Source organism: Plectropomus leopardus, chromosome 15, assembly GCF_008729295.1.
Source record: "Plectropomus leopardus isolate mb chromosome 15, YSFRI_Pleo_2.0, whole genome shotgun sequence".
NCBI lineage: Eukaryota > Metazoa > Chordata > Actinopteri > Perciformes > Serranidae > Plectropomus > Plectropomus leopardus.
The window spans coordinates 14,494,271-14,518,544 of record NC_056477.1 but is presented as its reverse complement, the minus strand read 5'-3'; the positions used below and the strand labels follow the sequence as shown (position 1 = coordinate 14,518,544).

General features: G+C 41.0%; 2 protein-coding genes across 3 annotated transcripts in view; one reads left to right on the top strand and one right to left on the bottom strand.

Moving 5' to 3' along the window:
- The window catches only part of LOC121954220 (serine/threonine-protein kinase MARK1-like), a 38,538-nt gene extending 25,752 nt beyond the window's left edge, over positions 1-12,786 (top strand). Inside the window, exons 7-18 of one of the 2 annotated variants that reach the window (XM_042501566.1) lie at positions 1,835-1,891; positions 2,037-2,273; positions 4,802-4,921; positions 5,626-5,725; positions 6,066-6,178; positions 7,091-7,244; positions 8,029-8,210; positions 8,552-8,643; positions 8,770-8,910; positions 9,112-9,363; positions 10,618-10,662; positions 11,075-12,786. In XM_042501566.1, the coding sequence (XP_042357500.1) occupies positions 1,835-1,891; positions 2,037-2,273; positions 4,802-4,921; positions 5,626-5,725; positions 6,066-6,178; positions 7,091-7,244; positions 8,029-8,210; positions 8,552-8,643; positions 8,770-8,910; positions 9,112-9,363; positions 10,618-10,662; positions 11,075-11,420 (1,839 nt within the window). In that variant the 3' untranslated portion in view covers positions 11,421-12,786. Of the gene's footprint in view, positions 1-1,834; positions 1,892-2,036; positions 2,274-4,801; positions 4,922-5,625; positions 5,726-6,065; positions 6,179-7,090; positions 7,296-8,028; positions 8,211-8,551; positions 8,644-8,769; positions 8,911-9,111; positions 9,364-10,617; positions 10,663-11,074 lie in introns of both variants that reach the window. The other variant, XM_042501565.1, reaches the window with a different exon arrangement.
- On the bottom strand, positions 12,558-20,433 carry LOC121954221 (leucine-rich glioma-inactivated protein 1-like). The gene is made up of 8 exons (XM_042501567.1): positions 19,604-20,433; positions 19,334-19,405; positions 18,722-18,793; positions 18,567-18,638; positions 16,976-17,047; positions 16,386-16,555; positions 16,114-16,278; positions 12,558-14,666 (listed from the first exon to the last, which is right to left on the bottom strand). The coding sequence occupies exons 1-8, from the start codon at positions 19,798-19,800 to the stop codon at positions 13,849-13,851; spliced, it is 1,638 nt and encodes a 545-aa protein (XP_042357501.1). The 5' UTR covers positions 19,801-20,433; the 3' UTR covers positions 12,558-13,848.
- Between the last annotated feature and the right edge of the window lie 3,841 nt (positions 20,434-24,274).

Genomic DNA, 24,274 nt, shown 5'->3' with positions numbered 1-24,274 from the left:
TCAGTATCGCAGCGCTCACACCTCTGTCGTCATTCCATGTACTGTTTTCAGAGGGGAGACTGCATGCGCCAAGATCAAGCTTCGTCATTGACTGCAGAGGAAAGATGAAGCGCAGATAGCTTGGCCTGAGAGAGCAGGGGGGGTTGAGAACAACTTCCTTACAGATGCTGCTCTGACATCTAGTGGTGCTACAAGAGCAATGAGGCATCTATCCACCTGCTGCAGGCGTTTTCATCCTTACTGCTCCCCTGAAAATGAGCAGAATTAGACCAGCTCCTTCCCGTCCACGCTGTTCATGTTTCAAATTCTTCATGATGGTCTTAGATGACTCAGAGGAACTGTGTGTGACACAGTGTGGGCAGCTTGTGTGTTTGTGTTTGAGATCAACATCCAGGAAGGTGTGTGTGTTAGTGTGGCTGAGAGCAGGCAGGTGGGCGGCATCTGTCAAAGAACAGTGTGTTTTCAGTTTGATTGACGCTATATATGGCATATGTTGGCGAATTTCAACTGTCAACTGTCATAGCAACTGTTTACTGTGTGTCACACGATTACAGTGACTTTGGCGTGAGACATTTGGAATGAAAAGTTTACTTGCATGAGAAGTGCATTTCATAAATCTCAGATAAAGATTACGAGACCAAAGTTATGCACACAGATTTTCTGCCATGGAAGCAGAAAAGCCACTAAGACATTAACAATTATGAGGATGTTAGCAAAAGTTAGACAAATTAAATGGCATTTCCTTGCTGGCATGAAAGCACTCTTTTGTTTGTTTATTGCCCTACAGTTTGAGATAAACTATATATGGTTGTAAACAAATATCACAGTAATACTATTTTTTCTTATTTTGTGGTTTGTGCTGTAGAGCTGCAAGAAATAGGCAAGTGGCAGAAAACTAATTGACAATTATTTTGCTAAAAGATTAGTGTGGTTGTTTTAAAAGGAAAAACGCCAAATATTCTCTGCTTTCTGCTTCTCAAATGAGACTGTTTCCTGCTTTTCTTTGTCATGAACGTAAATTGAATTGGGATTTTGGAGGGAATGTTAGACAAACTTGTAGGTTTTCACCTACTAGTACTTTGCTCTGCTGTTTTGGTGCAGAGATGAAGACATCACATGGCCTCTGAAAAAGTGTCAAAAGCCCTTTTTGTGGACTAAGAAATGAATCAAGGAAATGACCTTCAGTTAATGAAAATAATAGTTTCAGCTCCCAGTAGGCAATGTTTTTGTTTATCTGTAACACATTTTCCATATATCTCGACACCTATAACTTTAATTATCTTGGTGTTAATGACTTTCTTTCTTAATTTTTATTTTCTTAATTTGAATAGAAACTAATTTTGTCTGTTCATTTTGTTTTGTTTGCTTTTATTGTTGATGGCTTGGTCATTTGGTTTTGTTTGTGTTTTGTTGTTGTTGTTTATTTGTTTTTCTTCATCTGATGCGAGGCAAATTTAATTATATGGCACATTCCATATGCAAAGGCGTCTCAAAGTGCTTTACAGTTTAGTGAGGTCAAGTCAAAGTTCATTATAGCCCGACCACAAAGCATGCCTCAAAGGGCTGTAATAATATTAATTCTATTTCGATATTAATTTTCTCTCAAAAGCCCAGTATCACAAATTACAATTTGCCTCAAAATGGCTTTACAGCATTCGACATCCCTCAGTCTTTGTACCCTCAGCAAGCCAGCAGCAGTCTATCGCTTTTGCTTGCTTGCTGGTTCATTTGCAGGATCTTTGGAATTGCTTGATTGTTTGGCTGTCGTTTGTATCTTTAGAAAATAATTTTAAAAAATTGTAATATTCGATACGTGTGTGTGTTTATGTTTCAGATTGTGTCTGCAGTTCAGTATTGTCACCAGAGGAGGATAGTACACAGGGATCTAAAGGTGAGGATCTAAACTCTTACTCTTTCTGATATCTGATTTCTCCGGAGTCGTATCCGTATCTGGCATGTATCTTGGGAGAACCCTCTATAATCAATCATGTTCTGTCAGTGCTGATGTTTATTTGCCTCGTCTCTCTTCACCTCAGGCGGAGAACCTGTTGTTAGACGCAGATATGAACATCAAGATAGCTGACTTTGGCTTCAGTAATGAGTTCACCGTGGGCAGCAAGCTGGACACGTTCTGTGGCTCCCCGCCGTACGCTGCTCCAGAACTCTTCCAGGGAAAGAAGTACGATGGACCAGAAGTGGATGTCTGGAGCCTCGGGGTCATCCTCTACACACTGGTCAGCGGATCACTGCCCTTCGATGGACAGAATCTAAAGGTGTGCACTTACTCTGGCACTGCTACAGAAGAATCTAATGCTTTAGGTCTTACAGAGTGGTCTGCATTTAATCGTCTACCTTCAGATTAGCCATATTTGTTGCCATGATTAAAGCACTTAACTGGCATCGTTTTCACTTCTGACAAACACTAATTGATAAAGGGCTTCAATGAAGTGGTTGTAGAGTCTAAAACTTGTCTTACATCTCCGACTTGCAAATATTTTCTTCATCTCTCATTCATTTCCATTGAAGTCTGTTTGATGGACAAATTCAGGAATTTTTTTTTGTCATCATAATCGTGACTTCATGTCCTTTTTTGGGGGCTTATTGCAGTTTTTTTTAAGCATTTATTTTTTCATTATTATTTATTTTGTGACAGAAGACCAATGTAATTGTGGCATAACATCATCTAAAAACATGTCAGTCATTTTACACAGCCACTGGCCAGATGCGAGAGCAAGCTGGGTTTGAATTTTAACTGCATGTGTAGAACAACCCAGCTGGCACCGCACGTCAATATGATGTCAGAAAGACATCAGAATTTGTTTGGAATTAATATTAAGTTCACAATATTTTAAATGTCTAACGTCGTTTGTTTGTGCAGGTTATATTTATGACATTTTGCAGCTGTGGGTTTTATTCTCCGTACCTCTCGACTAAATATTAATATTCTTCGTAAAGATGACTTTAGCATGAGACGTTTGGAAGATGTTATATTTAACTTACTTAACAACACAACTTAAAACCCACAAAACATCATCTGTCTGTATTCCTGTCAAGCACTCCTTGTCAAATTGACGTTGTTGGCATTAGACTTTTCCTGGCATTGAGTTTTGACCAGATGCCACAACCTCAGTTCAATAAGATATTAACGTTCAACAACGTTTATGGCCAGCTGGGAAGGTTTAATACCACAAATTCCTTTGAGGGGAGACTGTCCGACAGTGTGCAGCCTGTCCACCCCTGTCTACCATGGCAGGCTCTTTTGCTCCACCTGCAAATGAGGTTGTTTACAAGGAAGATTTTTGACGTTAGACATATTCAGATGACACGTTGTACAGCCTAGCTCATCTGAAAAATGCTGACACCTTTAATATGTCCTCCAAAACAAAATATAAATGGACACAGCTGCCCCTGTAACAAGGGAGAAGAAATGAAAGTCCCAATCGTGAAGGTAATAATAAATGCTTCTCTGAGACATTTTTTATTAATCAAAATATATTAATAATTCTGTTTGAGTCTGCTCCACATAGACAGCAAAGGCCACAGCAAATATAAGGTGCTAAATGAATTGTTACAGTTAGGATGTTTACATGTGTCACCCCAAAACTGGGTTACTTGAATAACCAAATTATGAGTGGAGTTTCCTCTTTGGTTTTGAGTGTGACTGCTTTAATTATGCAGCAGTGTTGGAATACATTTTTTAGCTGCAGTAAATCCAGCAGGTCAAAAAGGTGGAAATGTGCATCTAATTTTTAATGCATCTTCATAGCTGTGCTGAGTCATCTATAACCATTTATAAAGCTGCACTAGTTAATATTCTTATATTAACAATTAATTATTTGACTGTGTTTAATGCAAAAGCAGTAGCTCAAGGTGGTGAACTGACAGACAGGCTTTTTACATGCTTTTTTGTATTGCTTCAGTTTTACGACCCACAACCTTTTGTTTTTAGCTACAGCAGACAGCTGCTTTTAGTTAAAACATCTCTTATAAAATAAACCCACTGTACACTGTAAGCACTAAACAACAGTCAAAGAAAGTTCATGTCTAGCTTGTGAATATTATGAATCATTTAGCAGCTAAAGAAAGAGATATAACTGTCAGGAGTTAATGGAGACCATACAAAGAGCTAAAAGGAGAGTGAGTATCAGACTTTTCACTGGTCATTGTTTGGGAGGTTTTTACCAGGAGCCGAATTATCTGCAGAGGTTTATTTCTCTCAAAAAACAAACAGACCAGGTGATTTAAACAGGTCAAAATGTGGGATATAACACCTTCATGTGACAAATCAGTGTTTCTTTGACACTGTTTGGCAGGTTGGAGAAGGCCAGCAAAGTGCCTGCTAATGTGTGAGCACCTTTTTAGTCTAAGTTAAGATCCAGACGTTCAGGAGGTTTACTCTGTTAGCTGAATTATCCACAGAGGTAATTTAAACCTGTAAAAACACTGAATAAAGAAATTTCACGTTAAAAAGTCTTTTTCCGACACTGCTCGTCACAGAGGGGCTTCTAACTACATTTGTTCGTTCTGGGTTACCGACAGCATGGCAGTCTCTGCAGACAAGCACGTGCTCCTTATGTAGATGCAAACAGCTCAGTCTAAGTTAATAAAAACACAGTGATCCTTATTTTCAGCTGATAATACACTAAAGAGGACCTACTTATTATGTTATATTCCAATTCTGCCAATATATCCCCCTAAATCCTACACACTGGGTCTTTTAAATCGATGCAGCTCTTTTGTTGCTTTTCTCATTTCATATCTGTCTCATTTCATATCTGTCTCTCTGTGTTTTGGTGTGTAGGAGCTGAGGGAGAGGGTCCTGCGGGGAAAGTACCGTATTCCCTTCTACATGTCCACAGACTGTGAAAACCTGCTGAAGAAACTACTCGTGCTCAACCCCGTCAAACGAGGCAGTTTGGAGGTATTGCCACTGTTTGCATTGCTGCATCTTCACAATTATTTGCTCCCCATACAAAAGTGTTTTTTCACAGCAGCCGAACAGACAATCCTAATGATTTGCAGCACGATTGTTGTGCGTCATCTGAAAGCACATAATTGCTGCTGCTGTTAATTATCAACCAACAGAACACTTCACTTTACAGTCTGTCAGATGGGAATTTGGAAACATTACTCATCTGAGATCAAAGAGTGGTCTTACATAATTCTTTGATTAGAGCATTTAGAAATAATAAAGAAAAATGGAATTTGTTGAAGTATTGTAAGAAATCAAACTTGATTAATTCAACAGAATCCTAATGCGCTCCACTTTCACTGCATCCTCCTAATCAGCGACGCTTGTTTCTCCTTTGCAAACAATATATAGTTGTCAATTCCATTCACACTCAGTCTGTCCAGAGTCAATACAACCCCTGCACTGAGAACCAGGCTCAGTTCAATAATAAAGATTTCTCCACCAATAATAACAATTGATCACGCTGTTGTTTGGCCCTAGCTGTTTTCATAAAGGAGTCATTCATTTCTCATCTGTCTGTTGTGCCGTTTGCCTTCAACCTAACCGTTGTATTGTATAATTTACGGACGTGAGTCATGATTAATTATCTGAAATCACAGTTGAATAATTGTACCGGATATACATGAGCGCTTATTATCTTGTTTCTTTGTTAGCAAATCATGAAAGACCATTGGATGAATGTGTGTCACGAAGAGGAGGAGCTAAAACCGTACATCGAGCCAGAGGCGGACTTCAGTGATTCATCCAGAATAGGTGTGTGTGTGAGTGTGTGTGTGTGTGTGTGTGTGTGTGTATGGGTATGATTTAAGTTACCTTCAGGGACGCACACCATTCTCAAGGCGAGTTTATCAGGGATGGCTTGTCCAATTGGAGACAAAAGACATGTCCCCAGTTTGCAAAAAACGGATTTTTGGGTCCGTGGTTACGGTTTTGTTTAGATTATGTCTCCAGGAAATGCATGTCTGTGGAATTTCCCCAAAAAGTGACTGAAGTAAATGTGTGTCTGAGTTTATGTGTGTGTGTTGATGTCAATTTTTAAGTCATGTTTAGTTTACTGATTGTGTGATTCACGTTGACTTCTGTCCGCCGTCAGAGCTCATGGTGACGATGGGCTTTCCTAAAGATGAGATCACAGAGTCTCTACAGGGCCAGAAGTATGATGATGTCATGGCCACCTACCTGCTGCTGGGCAGAAAAGCTCCGGAGGTCAGTTTGTGTGACTTGCATCATCTTGACATCATTGCCAGCAGTTAATGCATTAAAGGAATACCTCATCCTTGAATACCTCAACCTGACCAATTGTATATCAGTTACTCACCCCGTGCTTGATGAATTTGTATAAGATTCTTTTTTTCTCCCTTTCCTCCTGAACGAAAAACCAAAAATAGAGAAAATTAGTGATGAAAGGAGTTCACATATAACACCAGCAAAACAGTATTAAAACCTCTGTTTAAAAACTCATTCAGTCTCATTTATCCAGTCGGAGGCTCAGCACTAACAGACAGCCCCTTTCCAACTCTCTTCAAAGTCAGACTCCATAGACGAAAACAGTGATTTTACTTTGTTAAACAGGGGAGCTTCTGGGCTGCAACTGCCTTTATAAATGAGTTTGTTAGTGTTTATGTGTGACTTTGATGTTTGAAAGGGTTTGTTTGCATTCACCATAGTCACAGAATAACACAAAGTACCTGTTCGAGGACGCCAGCAGCTCCAGTATTCAGCAAGGTAAAATTTGGGGGGTTTTCAGTGGAGTCTGGCTTTTTACAGAGCACAGAGTTTCGCTTTTAGTTCAGTTCCTCTGCGAAAAGGACTGTCTGTTTGGGAGGTACTGACCATATGACTGGATAGATGAGCCCTTGAATACACTGCATGAGTTGTGCGATAGTTTGTAATGTTTGAATGTTTTAATATAGTTTTGCCGATGTTAAACACAGACCCCGATGACTTATAGTTTTCTCAGTTTTTGTGGTTCTTCATTCACCATGGAGGCTTGCAAGAAAGTTTTCTACACATATTCACAGTGTAAGAAGTTGTTACACAAATGGTCATTTAGGGGGGGTGAAGTATCCCTTTAAGTCATGTGACCATGTCCTCTCATCCTGTGTCTCTGTGTTTCAGTTCGAGGGGAGTGAACCTCTGACCAACAGCATCCTGGGCCAGCGACAACGACCAACCAGTGACATCAACAACAGCTCCAGCATTTCTCCTGCCCATCCCAAGGTCACACGCAGCATCTCGGCTAATCAGAAGCAGCGCCGCTACAGTGATCATGGTGGGGATGATGATGGTGGTGGTGGTGGTGGTGGTGTCGTAGAGAAGCCAAGTAAAGTAACCTCATCCTTCCCAGCTCTGATAGTGCTGCTGGCTGCGTGCTGTGTGGGGGGAAGTTGCGCTCAGTCACTGAGGATTGTTGATGAGATACTTGTATCAACCCGGATGATGTGCCTCTGAGCAAGGCTTTACCAGCTACATTAGCACCCTCAAATAGCTGAATAAATCTAATTAAGCTTTAGAAACGCATTATTTCCTCGTGGAGTGATAAATAAAGCACATTTTTATGGTGAAAGAAAAAGGTTTACATGAAACTTACACTACCTCATTTGTTCACTTTAAGTTTTTTCTTAATGTAATGAATCTATTCAAATGTACAAATCAGTGACTCAACCTCAACACTGCACTGGTTGTGTAGCAGCTTCCTCCTATGTCATGTGGGGCCGATGTGTCCGGCGCCATCTGCTGGCTGGCTGCCATCCTGCAGCTCCCTGTGGAACAGCGCCTCGAAGCATGAGGAGGGAACAGCTTTGCATTGTACCCGCTCACCTTGGCTTCTATAAATGTTTGACTTATGAAACAATGTGTCAGTGCAGAGTGTTGTTTTTGATTGGGTGGTGTCTAAATCTTGGCTGTGAGTGGCTTTGCTTGATGCTGTTGTAACGAAGGCCCTGTCCTTGTCTGTTCTTTATCGTCTGAAAATTCCTGTTACAGGAGCACTAGGAATGTGATATGTTCTGTGGTGAGTTTGCAAATATGTTCCCATATGTTTGTGTCTCTACCAGTTGGTCCTTCTGTGCCCCCGGCGGTATCGTACACGAAGCGTGGCCAGGCCCTGAGTGTGGAAAGTGACCATAGGGAGGAGTGGGATGGAGCACGCCGGCTGGAGCTCAACACTTCGAAAGGAGACGTACCTGCTTCACCACTGGGAGTGCAGGAGAGGAAGAAAACTACAAGTGCTGTGGGGGTGAGGAAGTGGAGGACACAATTGCTTAACCCTTTAACACCTGGATCACCATTTATTGTGCAGCATTCAGATGCCTTTCATAAGAATTTAAACCACTTAAAACCTGAGAAAATTGGTTTGATTTGTTTCAAAAATGCAGGAAAAAAGCCACATAATGAGCAACTTGGCAAGAAATATTTTGCAAACTGTAAAAAAATATTAAACAGTGGTATGTAATGATCTGAAATTGACTAGGGAAGAGTATTAGATATTACAAAAACAAAATGTCCAGAAAATTATATTTTACTGGGCTTCAGTAATACTGACATGCTTTAACTTTTTTTCTCACTTTCCACAAACAGACCAATGGATCAATGACTCGCAGGAACACATATGTGTGTGAACGATCCTCTACTGACCGCTATTCAGCTATTCCCAATGGCAAAGACAGCAGGTAAACAGACACAATGTCTTTCAGTCTGTCTGAGTCATCTTTTTGTCTAATTTCTAGTGCATAATTCAAACCTCTTTTGTACAAATGACCAAGTTTTGGTGAAATATCTTCATCCTTGATCCCCAGTTTAACTGAGGTGTCAGGAAGCACCCCATCGACTGCAATGAGCTCCACTCGACCTCGTCACACCAAGTCCATGTCATCGTCAGGGCATCCTTCAAAGAGCACACTGCCCCCCATCGATGACAACACAGAGCTGAAAGCCAGGTGAGCAGCCTGATCATCACCTGCCCACGTGCAATAATTGTGCAATCACAACTGTGTGTATTTTTTATGTAACAGCCTGTTTGTGGCAAAGATAGTAATACCGATAATGTGATTTATACTACAGTTATACACAGCGGGCCTGCTGACTAACAGAATCTTTTGACATGTGTAGTGATTTGTCCTGTAATGTTTATGCTGCAGCTCCTCTCCGCGGGGTCCCTCCACCTCTCCATCTGCACACAGTATTAGCACCCCAGAGAAGAACCGTTTCCCCCGTGGTACCACCAGTCGCAGTACCTTTCACGGAGCTCAGCTCAGAGACCGGCGTAGTGCCACCTACAACGGCCCCCCGGCTTCACCCACATTGTCCCATGATACAGGGGCTCTTGCTCAGCAGCGCAGGGGCACCTCCACTGGGATCATCAGCAAGATCACCTCCAAGTTTGTCCGCAGGTTAGTGGAGACAAGCGGCTGCACAAATGAGACACTGTAGTTTTTAATACTTCTTGTACCCCACGTTTAATCCCCCTCCTCAATTTTGGATATAGTGAAATCAGTCTTAAATTTCATTTAGAGTGACACTGAAAAAGTCTTAAATTCCACTTGCTGTAAGCTGTAGGAACCCTGTGTATGTAACTCTAGAGAAAAATAGTTCATATTTGATTCTAATCCCCAGTTTGTTAGATGCTTTGGGTCGGTAGTCAGTCCGAACTAGCAACCCAAAGCGTTGGTATTTGACAACGTGGGAATGACTGCCTTTCTTCAGAGTTACAATCAGCACATTCAAGGGTACTTGTGTTCGGATGTTTGGATGTGAAGTTTTTCAGCAGTGAAAACAAAGAAAGCTTCTCACGCTGTCCCTGCCTCTTTACCGCAGACACACTCTCTGATCTCCTCCTCCTTAGTGCTCATTATACATCCTCACTGTTCCCCTTTGCTGTCATCATGACAAGCAAAGGACGGGACCACATCATGCAGTTAGCTCCTTGTATCACCTTCACGCTGGCCCATCTGCTCGAGGCTCACAGCTTTCTCTCCTTCTCTCCCCGCATAGAGCTCTGTCTTTCAGGTCGACCCGGAGGTAGGAGAACACAACGCTTGCTGCACCTGTCCCCCCTTTCCAAAAAAAAGTGCCCACTATGACCTTGGCCCGTGTTTCCTTAACCCCCTACGTATCTGCCCACTACACCACATCCTTGCCTACTGACACCCTTGTTATGCCGTGTACTTCCTCCCCTTGTGTTCACCGCCTCGAGAACAAACCTCACGGCTCACCAGCTTTCCCTGTACTAAGCTAAGCCACGATATCTGCTTCTCAAGTCGCTGGCTTTCCTCTCCTTACTCTCCCCCGTCTTCATGCTGAGCTTCAGAGAAAAGATCAGGCATATTATGCAGGCCGAATCAAAGATTTAGAACCACTTTTCCACTCCTTACAGATCAGTGGGGATTAAGGAAAGGTAGCGTTCAGTAGACAGGATGATGCATTCGGTTGTTGTGAAGGGGCTACAGTCATATGTGCATCGAGAAGTCACAGTCACCTCATTGTGTGCTGAACCCTGATACCCAGGAGTGTGGACTCTTTCCTGGCATGATGCCTGACACCCCCGCTGTGTGTCCAGTGATGATGGGGGTGGTGTTTGTAACACATGGGGGACTCATGTTGACATCAGCTCGTGGGAGTAACTGTGTATTCCTGGTTTATTTCAGGGTGCCTAGTGAGGGAGAGGCCAGTGCCAGGACAGAAACACCAAGGTGAGAATTTGATTGCAATGTAGATGTTAGGCTTGCCCCTACACGGCCTGTTTATAAATCCCATCTTAAAATGCATTTTTATTCTCTGCCTTTTAACTCACTATGAGTTTAACTTTGATATATTATTGTCTGTTTTTTTCTTTTAAGCTGTTCTTTGTGTTACTGCTGTATTATTTATATTGCGTAGTTTGCTTGTGTTTTTATTGTTAGTTATTGTATTTTTCTATTGTCTTTGACAGCATTGTCTATTGTTTTTGTAGTTTTTGCTTTTTGTTGGTTTGTACAGCACATTGGTCAACTATTGTTGTTTTCAAACATGTTTATGAATACATTTGGATTTGGTTTGATTTCATAGAAAAGCTGTAACCTCCTTCAATGCCTCACTCCATTCTGTCTTCTTCTGTTGTTGTAGAAGTGCTTCAGGAGATACTAAGGAGGACGGCGGTCGGGACTCCAAGCCTCGCTCGCTTCGCTTCACCTGGAGCATGAAGACCACCTCCTCCATGGAGCCCGCCGAGATGATGAGGGAGATCCGAAAGGTTCTGGACGCCAACAGCTGCGATTATGAGCAGCGTGAACGCTTCCTGCTTTTCTGCGTCCACGGCGACGCACGCCAGGACAACCTGGTCCAATGGGAGATGGAGGTGTGCAAGCTGCCCCGCCTTTCACTCAACGGCGTGCGCTTCAAGAGAATATCAGGCACGTCCATCGCCTTTAAGAATATCGCCTGCAAAATTGCCAATGAGCTCAAACTGTGACGGCAGATGGAGTCCCAGTCGGTCTTCAATGAGCTCTGGTTATGGTCTCATCTCATCACTGGATTAGTGTTGACTTACAGGACAAAAATTCAGCACTGAAGGTCCTCACCTCGCAGAATCAGGGTGGACTCGGCTGGTAACGTGCAATACTGGCCACGAATGTACTGTACAGGGTAGTGGATCAGAGAGATATCACAAGGTTTAACCTCTGTGACAGAGAGATAGCAAAAACAGCTAAACCCCCCCCCCTTTTTTTTCTCTTCCGTCCGGTCCTCTGTCTCTCTCATCAGCCCGCTGCTCCTCGTCATAGCACACATTCATGTAACACATGCAGTATGCAACTGAAGATGACCATCCTGCAATAATGTTTTCAATCTCTTTTTCTAAACGCCTACTACAAGATCTACTCCTCGCTGAATAACCATTAAAATTACTGAAAGCTAAAATAGCCGCTTTTCCACCTGTGTTAAGTCAGTATATAGATCAGGCTGGAGCCCATACTAAAACTATGTAAAAAGAGAATTGTACTGTATGCATAACATCTGCAGGTACTGTATTGTATATTAATTTTGCGTTCTGTACAGAATTTTATTGTCAATACTGTCTTTTTTCATGGGATTTCAGTTCTTTCCTAATATAATTGATGTCTCTTAAAGCATTATCCTTTCAGTCTGTGAGTTTTTCTTTTTTTTAATTCTTTTTTTAAGAGCCACCATATGAAAATAGTGTTTTTAATTTTATTTAAAGAGCACTAAATTATTTTGTGGAGTATTAAGGGATGTGTTCCCTTGCCTTTTATGTTATATTTTATTTGCCTATGGAAAAAAACACTAAGTTGCACCACATAGACTTGAGTAGTGACTTCGGTTCAAACTGAAAATGTGTTCACTTTATTTTCTCTCAGCAGTAGGTAGGTGATTTGGAGATCCTGCTGCAATTGCACAAGTTTTCCAGGGTGATGTGTATGAACATGAGAGTATGCACCTGTGTTTCTTTCATGTTAGTTTGGTAGTCCTCAATTACAAAAAAAAAACGCAGGGGTTTAAATCGGTTTTCTTTAGAAAGCTGAGGACGGGAGGTCTTCATCCAAAGGATTGAAGATGCACGAAAAGTCAAACAATCACCACAAAAGAAGCAGTTTGTCTCACTGAGCCTTTCTAAAGAGCCCGATTTAGTCCTGCCACCAGTGTGATTGTGCAGGTACTTGTGTATCTCCTTGCTTGTGTTTTTCTTTTTCTTTTTTTTCTTTTTTTTTTTAATTCAGCGGATTTTATTGTATTTATTCCATTACATTGTAATGTGCTGCTTTGTAGAATTGAGGCGTGCACTTTGTTGGAGAAAATAAAAAGGATTTTATTTGTTTGTATTTATTTTTATTTTATTTCCAAGATCTGAATCCATAGTTACACAACTAATAAGATTCCCTCAAGCAATTAAGTAGATGTGTTAATGTTGTTTTGCTTTGAAGACCAGGTGTCGGCATTTTACATTGAACCATTGTCACGCTACACAGTGCCAGCAGGAAGCTCGATGACAGTTAATAATGTAAACCTTTATTGACTCTAAATAGCATGATATTAGTCAATAACTTAATCCTAACCATGACACAGTTGATGTATTTGGCATACATGTTAGTCAAAGCATTATGAACAATATCCTCTTTCAGCTTCTTTAAGTGTGTGAAAATAGTTCCTGTGTGTGCCCAAAATGTTTCCATACTTCTTATGAAAAACTGTAATTTCAATACTTTAAACATTATACAAACCATTAAAGATAAAAATGTGAGTTGCAAGGATTTACAGGTAGATTCTCACACATTTCTGTTGATATTATTTCCAAATTATAAATCATTTTCCTTAACAAATATGTATCGAACTGGCATGGTCCCTCTTAAACTTACAAAAACTTCATTTACAAATTCTTTTTAGCGTACAAGTGGAAAGACAGAAAAATGTAAACATTTCATTTTGGCAGATTTGTTCAGTTAAACATGTTAATAGGTTAAAAAGTACCATTACTTTCTGTAGATAAATATATGAGATTACAAATGTATAAACATTGCTGAGTCACATGAAAAGCTTAAAACACAAAAAAGAACCTACTGGCGAGATTTAATGGATTAATGAGCGTGGGTGTTGCATTCGTCAGGATGGGACGGCCCGTGTGCGGCCCTGGTCATGCATTAATGTCTTGACAACATGTCGGGTCCAATCCTAACTTGAGGTGCATGCATTGAACTCAACATGCATCTCAGCCAAATATATTTGGTTGAGACACATGTATTAATCTTTTCATGTATCATGCGCTGATTTCAATGGAAGATTTAAAAAAAGAGTAATGCCTGCCTTTGTCAAGTTAGGATCACCTGACTGTAGTTGCAGTTTGGTCAGGATCTGCTGCAACAGAAAACAACCAGTCACAAAAACAATCAGTTGCTCAGATCAATGACCAGGTGCTCATAAATCTGAGTTTTCCCTTTGAAACTTGAGGCCAACAAGAACTGCCGGTTGTCTATGGAGACTGGAGAGAAGGCCCTCGGTGCCTGGATGTTCAGCTCCTGGAAATGCACAAACTCGCCCTTCTTTGCATCCCAGCGGTACACCTGGGTGAAAGAGTAATCGCTGCCCAGGATTGCGTACTGCCAGCTGCCCACAGAGAAGGGCTGGAACACCATGGAGCCACGGGAGGGCATGGTCTGCAACTCTCTAAAGAGGGCCCCATCCCACCGCATCACCTTGGAGTCGCCAATGAAGCGCGTCAGACAGATGAAGAGGTCTGATTTGACCTGAAAATGCTTCACAGCGTAGACGTCCTCCATCTCTGGGATGTCGGTGCGTCTGTCAAACAGCTTGGTGCTTTTGTTCCACTGGTAGATGACCGGCCTCTGGGAGCTGCTGGACAGGATCAGGTGAGGTTTGGAGGAGATCTCCATGTACTCCACGTCTGTGTCCCGGTACCATGGATGGAGCGACTGGTGAGAGTAGAAGCCATTGCCGTTCCACTTGTAGATGGTGGTGGATCCAGCTTTGGAGCTGTCTGCTATGACAAAGAAGGACTCTCCATCGATGCGGAACGTCTCAACATCATTTGGTTTGCGGATTTTGAGGATGTCAATGCCTTGGAGTTTGATGAATTTGTTGGCGGAGGTGTCACGCTTATAAATGTGCGAGCCACCAAACAGCTGAGCCACGATGACAAAGAGCTGGTTGTCAATGACCAGAGGTTTACAAATCACTGTGGATGTGCCTGGTGAACAGAGAGAAAGCAGAAAAAAACAAATTTGTCTCGGATGCATGTCTCCATCTAGTGGCTCCTCCTTCAATCTCACCCTTTTCTCAAAAAAAAAAAACCCTGCTCTTTAACAATCACGACAGCATATTTAGAGGCAGAACCATTATTATTTTGCAAGTCTCAAGTTTTTGCAATCAAGTCCCAAGTCCTTAATTTAACTCTCGAGTCTTAAAAAAAGTCATATTACCCTCTTCACCAGTTTAACAGCAGATTAATAATATATACACCATTTTGTCAAACAAGTTTGTCAAAAAGTTGTTAAACTGTTCAGATAATCTCAACTCACTGTGTTGATATTAACATCCACTAACCACTCTTTGTGCAACCCCAAATGTCAAACAAAGTTTAAAGATGTAGCCATGATATTATTAGTGATGTAACATTAGTCCTGCATGGTTTTTTCTTGCCACTTGACTGGATGCTGTCAGATTGGTTTAAAGTGGATCATCTGAGGAATCAAGAGTTGATTTGCTGGCAAGGATGGATTATTGAACAGGCCTACAGGGCACAGGCCCAGGGGCCCAAAGTATCAGGGGGACCCCCCACCTTCACTTGCAAAATGTCCCTCAAATGAAGAACCCATCTGGTGTTATCTTAAAAATACCACAAATAGACACAAAAAGAAAGAGATGCACAACAACTACAATGCAACACAAAACAACCCCAAATTGCCCCAAAGAGACCCCCCCCCCCCCAAAAATCACACAGAGACTGTTATGGTTTAGAATTAATATATCATTCTTTCACTTGGACTGTTTATCCAACGGGTCTATTATTCTTACTGCTGTCATTTCAGACCCTGCCGCTCCCCCTGCCTGCCCTCATCAGTAGATTCACTTCACCTGCTGATCATCATTCACCTGCTCCTCGTTCCCCCATTAGCTCCTGACTATATATAGCAGTCTAGTTTAACTAGCTGTCTGCCAGACTATCTTTGTGCCCCATCCCTTAGGTTTCTGACATTTCTTATCTGCATTGTGACTTTCTGATCTAGATTCTGCCTCAGCCTGGTCCCTTAATTTGTGAATTGCCTTGGCATCCTTGCACTGTTTTTTCCTCAGTAGACTCTCTGCTTTCTGAGTCATGCGTTTGAGTTTTCAAGTAGGAGCTGTGACAGATGACAAAGAAACACAAAACTTGCTCCTCTGTCTTATGCATCTCTGTGCCCATTGTCTCATAATTCACCCATGCTTGCTGGGAATTTAGGAAATTAAGGGAAATTAATTGATTCTTGGCACATCTTTTAAAAAACATGCTTGTTAGTCTTTGTTTTTGGGAGAAGGTATCAAGTATTTTCAAGTCAAAAGGCCTAATGTTCATGTGAAGTCACGAGTTATTGGTGTTAAAGTCCAAGTCTGTTTTGATTTCTCACATTGAGTATAGACCCTTGACTTTTACTTACTGTCAATATCGTCATAGTTTCTGAACACCATCTCCACATGATCCCACTCCAGAAAGCTGCATTTCCCTATGAAGGGCTGGGCAAACACCACATACTGATCATTCCCAAAGGAAAACGCCTCCACAGATATGGATTCAAATTTCAGGGACTGATAAGATGCAAACTCTGTGAGAAAAACAAAAACATACTTTAAATAACATTGAAAAAGTCAAGAAGGCCTTGATGATTTAAAGAAAAATAAAGTGAAATTATCTGTATTTTCTGTGCTCCACCTGTGGTGATGCAGTCGAAGGATTGTGGCACCAGATCATTGATCTTCTTGTCCAGCTGCGAGGCCGGGCCTTTACAGTAAATCTGATCCACTGTGGCGTTGGTGCTGTATATCCACTCCACCAACCACTTCAGCTTACAGTCACAGGTGAACTGGTTCCCTCGCAAGTCTCTGAAGGGATAAAAAACACCAAACTGACATCAAATAGGAATGCTCTGGGCGTTTTGAATGGATTTTTATTTTCAAACAGTCACTGGAGTATAACCACTGCCGTTGCTCTCTGGCCCTCACGCCTTCACTTTGTGCTCATTAATATTAAGAGGGACTATAAAGGAGAACTGAACATCTTCAGCGGGTGATCGATTGCAAACTATCTCTCTTCCTCACTGCCGCATGTAATTTTAATGGCGTTAATAGCACCACCCACACATTTTTCAAGCCTTGACTGAAGTGGAATAATGATACAGAGGTCTATATATAGAAGAACGCATCGCCCTCGATAGCATACATTACACTTGCAGTTATGTAACATTATGTAATTTATCTCTTTGTTTCCAGATAAAGCAGGATTGACATTTATACTGTACTCACACTTTTGTCAATGCCTCAAGACCCTTGAACAAATCTTTGGGCAGAGTTTCCAGATTATTGTAGGCCAGACTCCTGGAAAAAGAGAGAAAAATGATCAAATACACCACTTATTGTAAGAGGAATTTGTAAGAGGAATTCCCAGTAAATGTGGATGTTGTTATGCAGCATTTTTTTGCAGAGTAATGTATCTATTAAAGAGCTTGGGAACATATAGCCACTCTGGAGACTGAAGGCAAGAACATTGCTTATTGTGAGTTTGAGGAAACATTAAGCTATTTTTAGAGCTGCCTCCTCAGCACATTTTAAGGCTCTGACTGCTACAAAAAAGACGGGAATTACTTCTCTTTGTTGAGACGATTGTTGTGCTTTATTTTATTTTTCTCTGAGCTTTGTCTCAAATATGACATCATCTTGTCTTTGTTTTCAACAGACATCTTAGTTGGCTTACTCAACTTTTAAATGGGGAATTCGTTCTGCTGACGATGAAGAACTGAAGAGATTTTGCTTAATTTACTATACCTGTAACTTTCATCATTATGAGGTAAATGTTGATTGCAAATTGTAATTGCTATAGAATAATGACACCATCAGCATTTATATTGTTTACCTGTAAACCTAATTTTGACAACGCAATTCTGTCAGGAAAGGCTCAATTTACACCACAAAAGCTTTGCATCAACCATTGCGTAACCAAAACAGGAAGAGGACAGTGCTTTTGTGTCCCCGCTCTCAGTAATTATCCCCATTTACCACAGAGTATCTATGTGACGGGTCCTGACACAAAAAGCTTATAGTCGCCTGTAGGTCAATGTTGGGCCGGTAGTGAGCATCTGTCACTCTGGTCTTTGCAGTGTGTCCTGTACCGTTGGCACTGGTCGGTCCTTGTCGCCTTTTTCAGCCAACTCAGCACAGAATGTATGTGTAATTTGCCATTGGCTGTAGTTTCTGAGATGTATTTAGGTGCAACTTTTTGGCTGACAGAGGCGACATGAGGCAACAATACAGTCATCCTTTGTTGCTACTCGTTCTTTTATTTTGATTTGGTGCGTCTGGGCCTTAAGTTCTTTTCAGATACAATCCCCAGGAGCACAAATGGCAGACAGTATAATAGCCAAGGTAAAAAAAGAAACTGGTTGCTCAGCTCTGAGAAAAACAGGAAGTAATTTGGTTGTCTTCACAACAGTGGCGGCAACAATAACACAACTTGGGAACTCTAGGTGGGAGAAAGTTGTCTGTTTCCACATTAAGTTGAATGTGAAAGTGACAAGATTGGATTCATAATCATGTCAACACCTGCACAGCGTCACAAAAATGTTGGTGTGGCAATACATATTATGTAATAAACTTTGTCAGCATTTCACGGCAACAATTCTTGCCTGCACCTGCAGACAGATTACATTTTCTACTGATGCAAACAGAAAGCTTCTTTACATTCTTGCTTACAAATAACTAATCTGTGATAAGACTGTATGTCAAAACAGAACAGAAATTGCATCATCACTTCAGTATTAGTGCTATTTTTCGAGAAGAATAGCTCAATTTTTTGCACAGGGTAAGAAAAAAAAACAGTATTACAGATTACAGTACTTACAGATGTACTAAGGTTTTCAGTCCACGAAAAGCATGTGGGGAAATAGACTTGATTTGGTTGTTTTCGATGAACCTGAAAGAGGTGTTGAAATGCATGAGAAAAGGAGCACATCTCTTGCAAACAGCTTCCAGAATAAATTTGTATCATTTACTCACAAATATTCCAGATGAGGAAGACCAAGGAAAGCATCCTCGTTAATAGACTCCAGGTTGTTGGCTGTGAAGAGGCTGTGCAGAGACATCCATAACATTTTTATTATTCCTGCTCATAACAAGCTGATGTCCCTCATTAGCAGCAGATAGAAAACCATCACCTTCTTTCTTTAAAACAGTGACCCAAATACATCAAAGACTAGGATCAATGCTCCATCAGGATTCCTGCAGCCTTACATGTTTGTTTTGAAGGACATGGTGACTCAGTCAATAACCCACCCTATAAGACAGGAGCATTGGGGGATTCCCTCTTCAAAAGGGGGGATTCCCCATTAATAAATCAGCTCTTGAAACCAGGTCTTATTTACAATATGCACTTATACATGTTAAGACAAGACTGCCCTGCATAGAGACTACTCTACCATATGAACACCAAATTCAAAAAGGAAAATTCTCCATTGTGATGATTGTTTAAGCTCCCTATTCTGATCAATAACCATTCTAATATAGCATCAGTGGGGAGATGTCTTTAAACATGGCGTTGGTCACCTCACTGGGGGACTGACAGCATGCAACAAAGACTGAAGAACAAAAAGCTTCAGAGAGATTTCTCACAGGAGATGCAGGGCAGGCGTGTGGATGAAGCTCTCTTTCGGGATTTCAGTGAATTCAGACTTTACGAATGATCTGTTGGAGGGAGGACACACGACAGACAGCAAAGACACACTGGTTAGCCTTTGAAGCAAAGACTGTCTTCAATCTGCTCCTTGGATTTCTGTGCATCAGCAGAAAATCAACATACAACTAGCAGAGATGAGTTTTGTAAATCTGTGAAAGCACTGCGGATGATTTCTTTATAAAATAATAAAAAAAAATAAGACTTACAGTGATATGACATCGGGGGGGAAGCTGCGAGGGATCAGTCCTGCGCTTTCGCACAACGCGTTATCTTTGGTACATGTACATGATGAGGGACAGCGCGGCTGCCTGGCTCTCTTGCTGTCCACCACAAGCAAAACAGACGCCACTACAAGTACGCAAAGCCAAGTCGATCGTTTGGACATCTTGCGTGTTTTTTCCATCTTTGACCTGCGCGTCGATCAGCCCTGCACATGAACCAGGGTCTCCGCTGTGGTTCCTGCTGCTGCTGGAGGCCAAGCGACGCGCTGTCCGCTCCTGTTTATCTCCGCCAAGTGCCGTGCGCCGCCGCCGCCGCCTCTCGCTCTGGAGGTGATTAAACCGGGCGCCCCGTACGTCCACAGAGCTGTTATTACAATGCACCCACCCTAAACGAAAAAATCAATATTCCCCCAAAATGTAATCAAATTCGCGCTCTAGTGGCTCAAGCTCAGGAAAACACCAGCTGGCGTGGTGACAAACGCGGTGTGAAGGCAGGTGGGGATCCCAGCGGGAGCAGACGGAGCATCTCCATCCAAAACCACGCCTATGATTTCAGCTAACGCTCTCCGTGTCGAGCTCCCGGAGGAGTCCGCCCAATACGCAGCGGAATTGTGAAATTTTTCGTGAATCAGCGAGATAAAATGAAGCTCTGACATGAGCCAGCGGATTGCTGCCTGGTGGCGCAGACGCACACGGGCTTTCTATGCGGGAAGCGGGTGGGAAACCCGACGAAAATCAAATGTCATCATGAAAATATAGCTGGAGTATTGGCTCAGGGTGCCCCACCATCCATGATATGTATTGTATTATTATTGTCATTATAATCGTGTGTTTTTTTTCCAAATGTTCTCCTTTTTTTTGTTGCACATTTTGGGTTGATTTCCTGGTTTGCACGCGGTTTCCATGGCGACTGGTGGATGCAAAATGCGGCTGTGATGAAGGGGTGTGGGGAAGCCCTCCTGTCATCCTGACATCTGCTCGGTCAATTAAACCCCATCCCCCTCACACACAAAGGACAGGTCTTTGCTCACATCCTGTTTTTCTGCATGACATTCTCTTGATTTCATTTCACACATAAGTATTTTTAAAATTACATTATGAAATGATATTAAATATACTATATCTTAACATATTGATTAAATATACAAGCTTGAAAAATACATAAAGTTGAAAACACAACACAAAACATCTATAAGAATATAACTAATAATAATCATCATCATTATCATCAGTTACTGGTGCATATATGCAAGTTCATTTGAAGAAATGTAACTAGGCCTACTTTGATATTTGATGTGACATATATTTGTGTAAAACACACAAAAAACACACAAAACAGAACAAGAGAAAAGTAAACAAAATGTCAATGAAAGAAATGAATGATAGACTCAATGGATAACCCATAACCCATAATTTACAAACAACTACTAAATTTCAGCCAGAGGATCCATTTGGCCAGCATAGGACATTGCAACGGGTTCCATAAACACACGCACACACACTCATAAGCACACATCAACACGTGGTTGTGTATCCACATGTACATATACAAAGACATTGTTTTTCAGTTTTATTCCACTGCTCTCTGATGCTTTGTCAGACATGACATTGAAGCCCTGTAAGGTCTTCTTATTTGCCATTTAATTTTGTAGATCCCTCTAGAGTTGTAAGATTAATATGTTTACTCACTGTGCCTGGCAGGGCCGCATGCGTCAGAGCCTTCTGGGAAGAAACATGTGCAGGGAGTTTGAAAAGGTCTCTGAATAAATACATGGTGCTCTGGAGCTGATTTGATTACACCATTTGATATCCAGTGTCTGCTTAAACTGATAATACAATTTAGCTTGGAAAATGAAAGCAGGGGGGTAGGATTGTGCTCTGGGAGGCTTCCTGCTTTCCTCTTTTAGTGGGAAGAGTGGAAGAATAAAACTATTACCAGTGAGAAAGAGACTTGTTGAGAAAAGAGGGGAAATTTGTACATGGAGGAGCTGGAAGAGACGTCTTTTCTCATAAGCAGCTTTTGAACTAAGAGGAGAACAGAGGATATTATTGTTGTGCTGCAAGATGATGGGTAGTGTCTTTTCTTCATAAATGCCGTCATTCATGGCCAGAATAGAACACACACTGTCCAGCAACTATTTGAGTGCAGCGATGTCTGTAGCTATTGATACGCCTGAGCCTGGTGTTTCTGACTGATTATTGACTTTTGGGATCTATATTATAGGTTTTCTGCATAGCAGTTTACCTTTTTCTTGTTGCAGGTGTAAAAGCTGTTTTCCCTGATGGCCTTATCTCCCCACTAGAGGGAAATATAGAGCCTGTCAGAGCTGGATTGATATATAAGCCCTCAGCTCTTTAAAGGTATTCGGTTTGGATTTTCTAAATAAAAATTATCATGCATCCCCTATCTGTCTTTTTTTATTTTCTCTTTCTGATTTAGTTTTTCATTTAAAGCTATTTTAATCTTAAATTAGTTATTATCAATATCAGTGAGGTTTTAAATCACAGTACATTAGAAATAAATATTCATACTATTCATACATAACAATCATAATTTGACAGATTTATTCATGTCATGGTGCTGAATTGAAGAAGTGCCCCTCCAGCTCCAGTCTCACTTTTGCTTTGCTGTTTGACCTATGAACCAACATGATGTCTTAAGGTGTCTGCTCAGTCCACAAAGCTGGATTACCTCCCATGACGTGACTGACTGGCTTTTGTAACTGAGATACTCTGTGGTTCCTGTATGAACTATGAAGTTTGCACGCCACCTGTCAGTCTCACACCAAGGAGATGATTACCTCTGAGTATTATGGCAGACACACAAGACAATATGCACATCATGTGCATGGTTTTGTATTGTTTCTCCTTTTTGTATATGTTTTCGTATTAAATCTATATCTAAGCTTCAGCCTACACCTTTTTTTATCTATTTTTCCTGTTTTCCTTTTTATTTTTCAGTAAATCAAATGGCTTGGCTCTATGTTATTTGTTCAATTGCTTTTGGGAAAGGACCAAAATAAAATACCTCTACCACTACATGATTAGATAATAATTATCTGACACACAGTAACTTACCATCACTGCTGAGAATATTCAAAATATTTTTTTCTTAATATCAAAAGAGTAGAAAAAAGTTAAAATGAAATCTACACTTTAAACCTTAATAACTAAAAAAGTGGACCTTAAGTTACAATAAAGGAAGGCTGTATAAGTTAAAGATTATACATTTTGTACTGTTGAATAGATTTTTACAGTTACAGTAGGAAGCTGCAGGGAGGCAGCGATATGTTTTCCTGCAAGGGATCTTCTAGGGATTTTCAACTATGACGCACCACATTATCTGCTAACCATCCCAAGTGAGGTCAAACATCATGTCAAACAGTCAGAGGTCAAACGTCACCATGCATGACTTTGTTTACATACTTTTAACATAGCAATAAAAAGAAGAGGAAAGGTCTGCACACTGTAGGTCCCTTACGTACACACATTTATTAGCACACATGTCACTTGTGGATGTGTTAATAAATTGCACTGAAGGGAGCAACAGTGTGCAGACTTTTCTGCATCTTTTATTGCTGTCTTTTATTGGTCCAACACCTGCCTTAAATTGGATTTTTGGATGTATGCGAGACTGATATGCTTCTTCGCATATTTTAAAGATCCATTAAATCACATGTACACCTTTGTTAACTGCAGCCAACAAAGGAGTTTATATATTTTCGTGTTCATGCACTCTTTGTAAAGTGTGATATTAAAGTTAGTGTAGAGATCTTGGGTAGTTACAACACATGCATATTCCATTGCCATTTATATCTGATGAATGAATGTCAGATGTCTGAATCTAGTTCCAAGTCAGTAAGTAATACACGTCTCGTGTAGGCACGTTTTCAGTTGATTTAATGGTGATGTTTGGTCAGTCCTGCACTCCTAAATCCCTCCTTAGCTCAGGAGTGGATAGTGCACAGACAGGCATGTTACTCATCTAGTCACTGAGGCAGTAAGTCACAAACAGGAAACTTTCTTTTCAGTAATCCATGTGCCTCAGCAAATATACTTTGATGTTATGGTGCAGCTCAAATTAAGCATAAAATGATTATTTTCCTTCCTGCTGAATTTCTTTAGTCTGAATGGAATATATTTCTTTTAACACACAGGGCATGCATGATTTGAAAATAAACTTTATTGAATTTAATGTCTCATACATGATGCTATTGCACATATAATAATGTATTTAATGCTATACATTCACAGTCAGATTTCTTAGCAAAAGCTGCATTTCTTGAGATTTGAAGTTATTGCATTAACAAACGTGCATCACAAAATACAATCTGACATTGTTCTGCTATATGCTACCCATGTCACAAGGTTTGCTTTGAGAAATCCTAACATCTCAATTTTAAGAAATCACACCAAATCATAATGGATGTGCTGTAACACATTCAGACAATGGTGTTTCTCCTACAAATAGTGACTTTATCTTTGTGTGCTGCACAGTGTCTCCACATGACACCCTCCTGTCCTGGAAATGCCACATGCACTCTGCACACACCGACTTATGAGCATGGCGGCAGTATTTTTACTTTATGTAAGCAGGGGTCTTAAAAAGGAAAGCCTCAGGGCTTGAGGTGGCTTATAACCAAATCCAATTCACTC

Excerpts from the sequence above, each read along its gene's own strand:
- LOC121954221 (XM_042501567.1), bottom strand. The coding sequence starts at position 19,800 with ATGGAAAAAACACGCAAGATGTCCAAACGATCGACTTGGCTTTGCGTA. Across the intron at positions 19,406-19,603 it reads CCCCCCGATGTCATATCACT|ATCATTCGTAAAGTCTGAAT; the intron begins GTAAGTCTTATT and ends TCCCTCCAACAG. Across the intron at positions 16,279-16,385 it reads CTTCGACTGCATCACCACAG|AGTTTGCATCTTATCAGTCC; the intron begins GTGGAGCACAGA and ends TTTTTCTCACAG.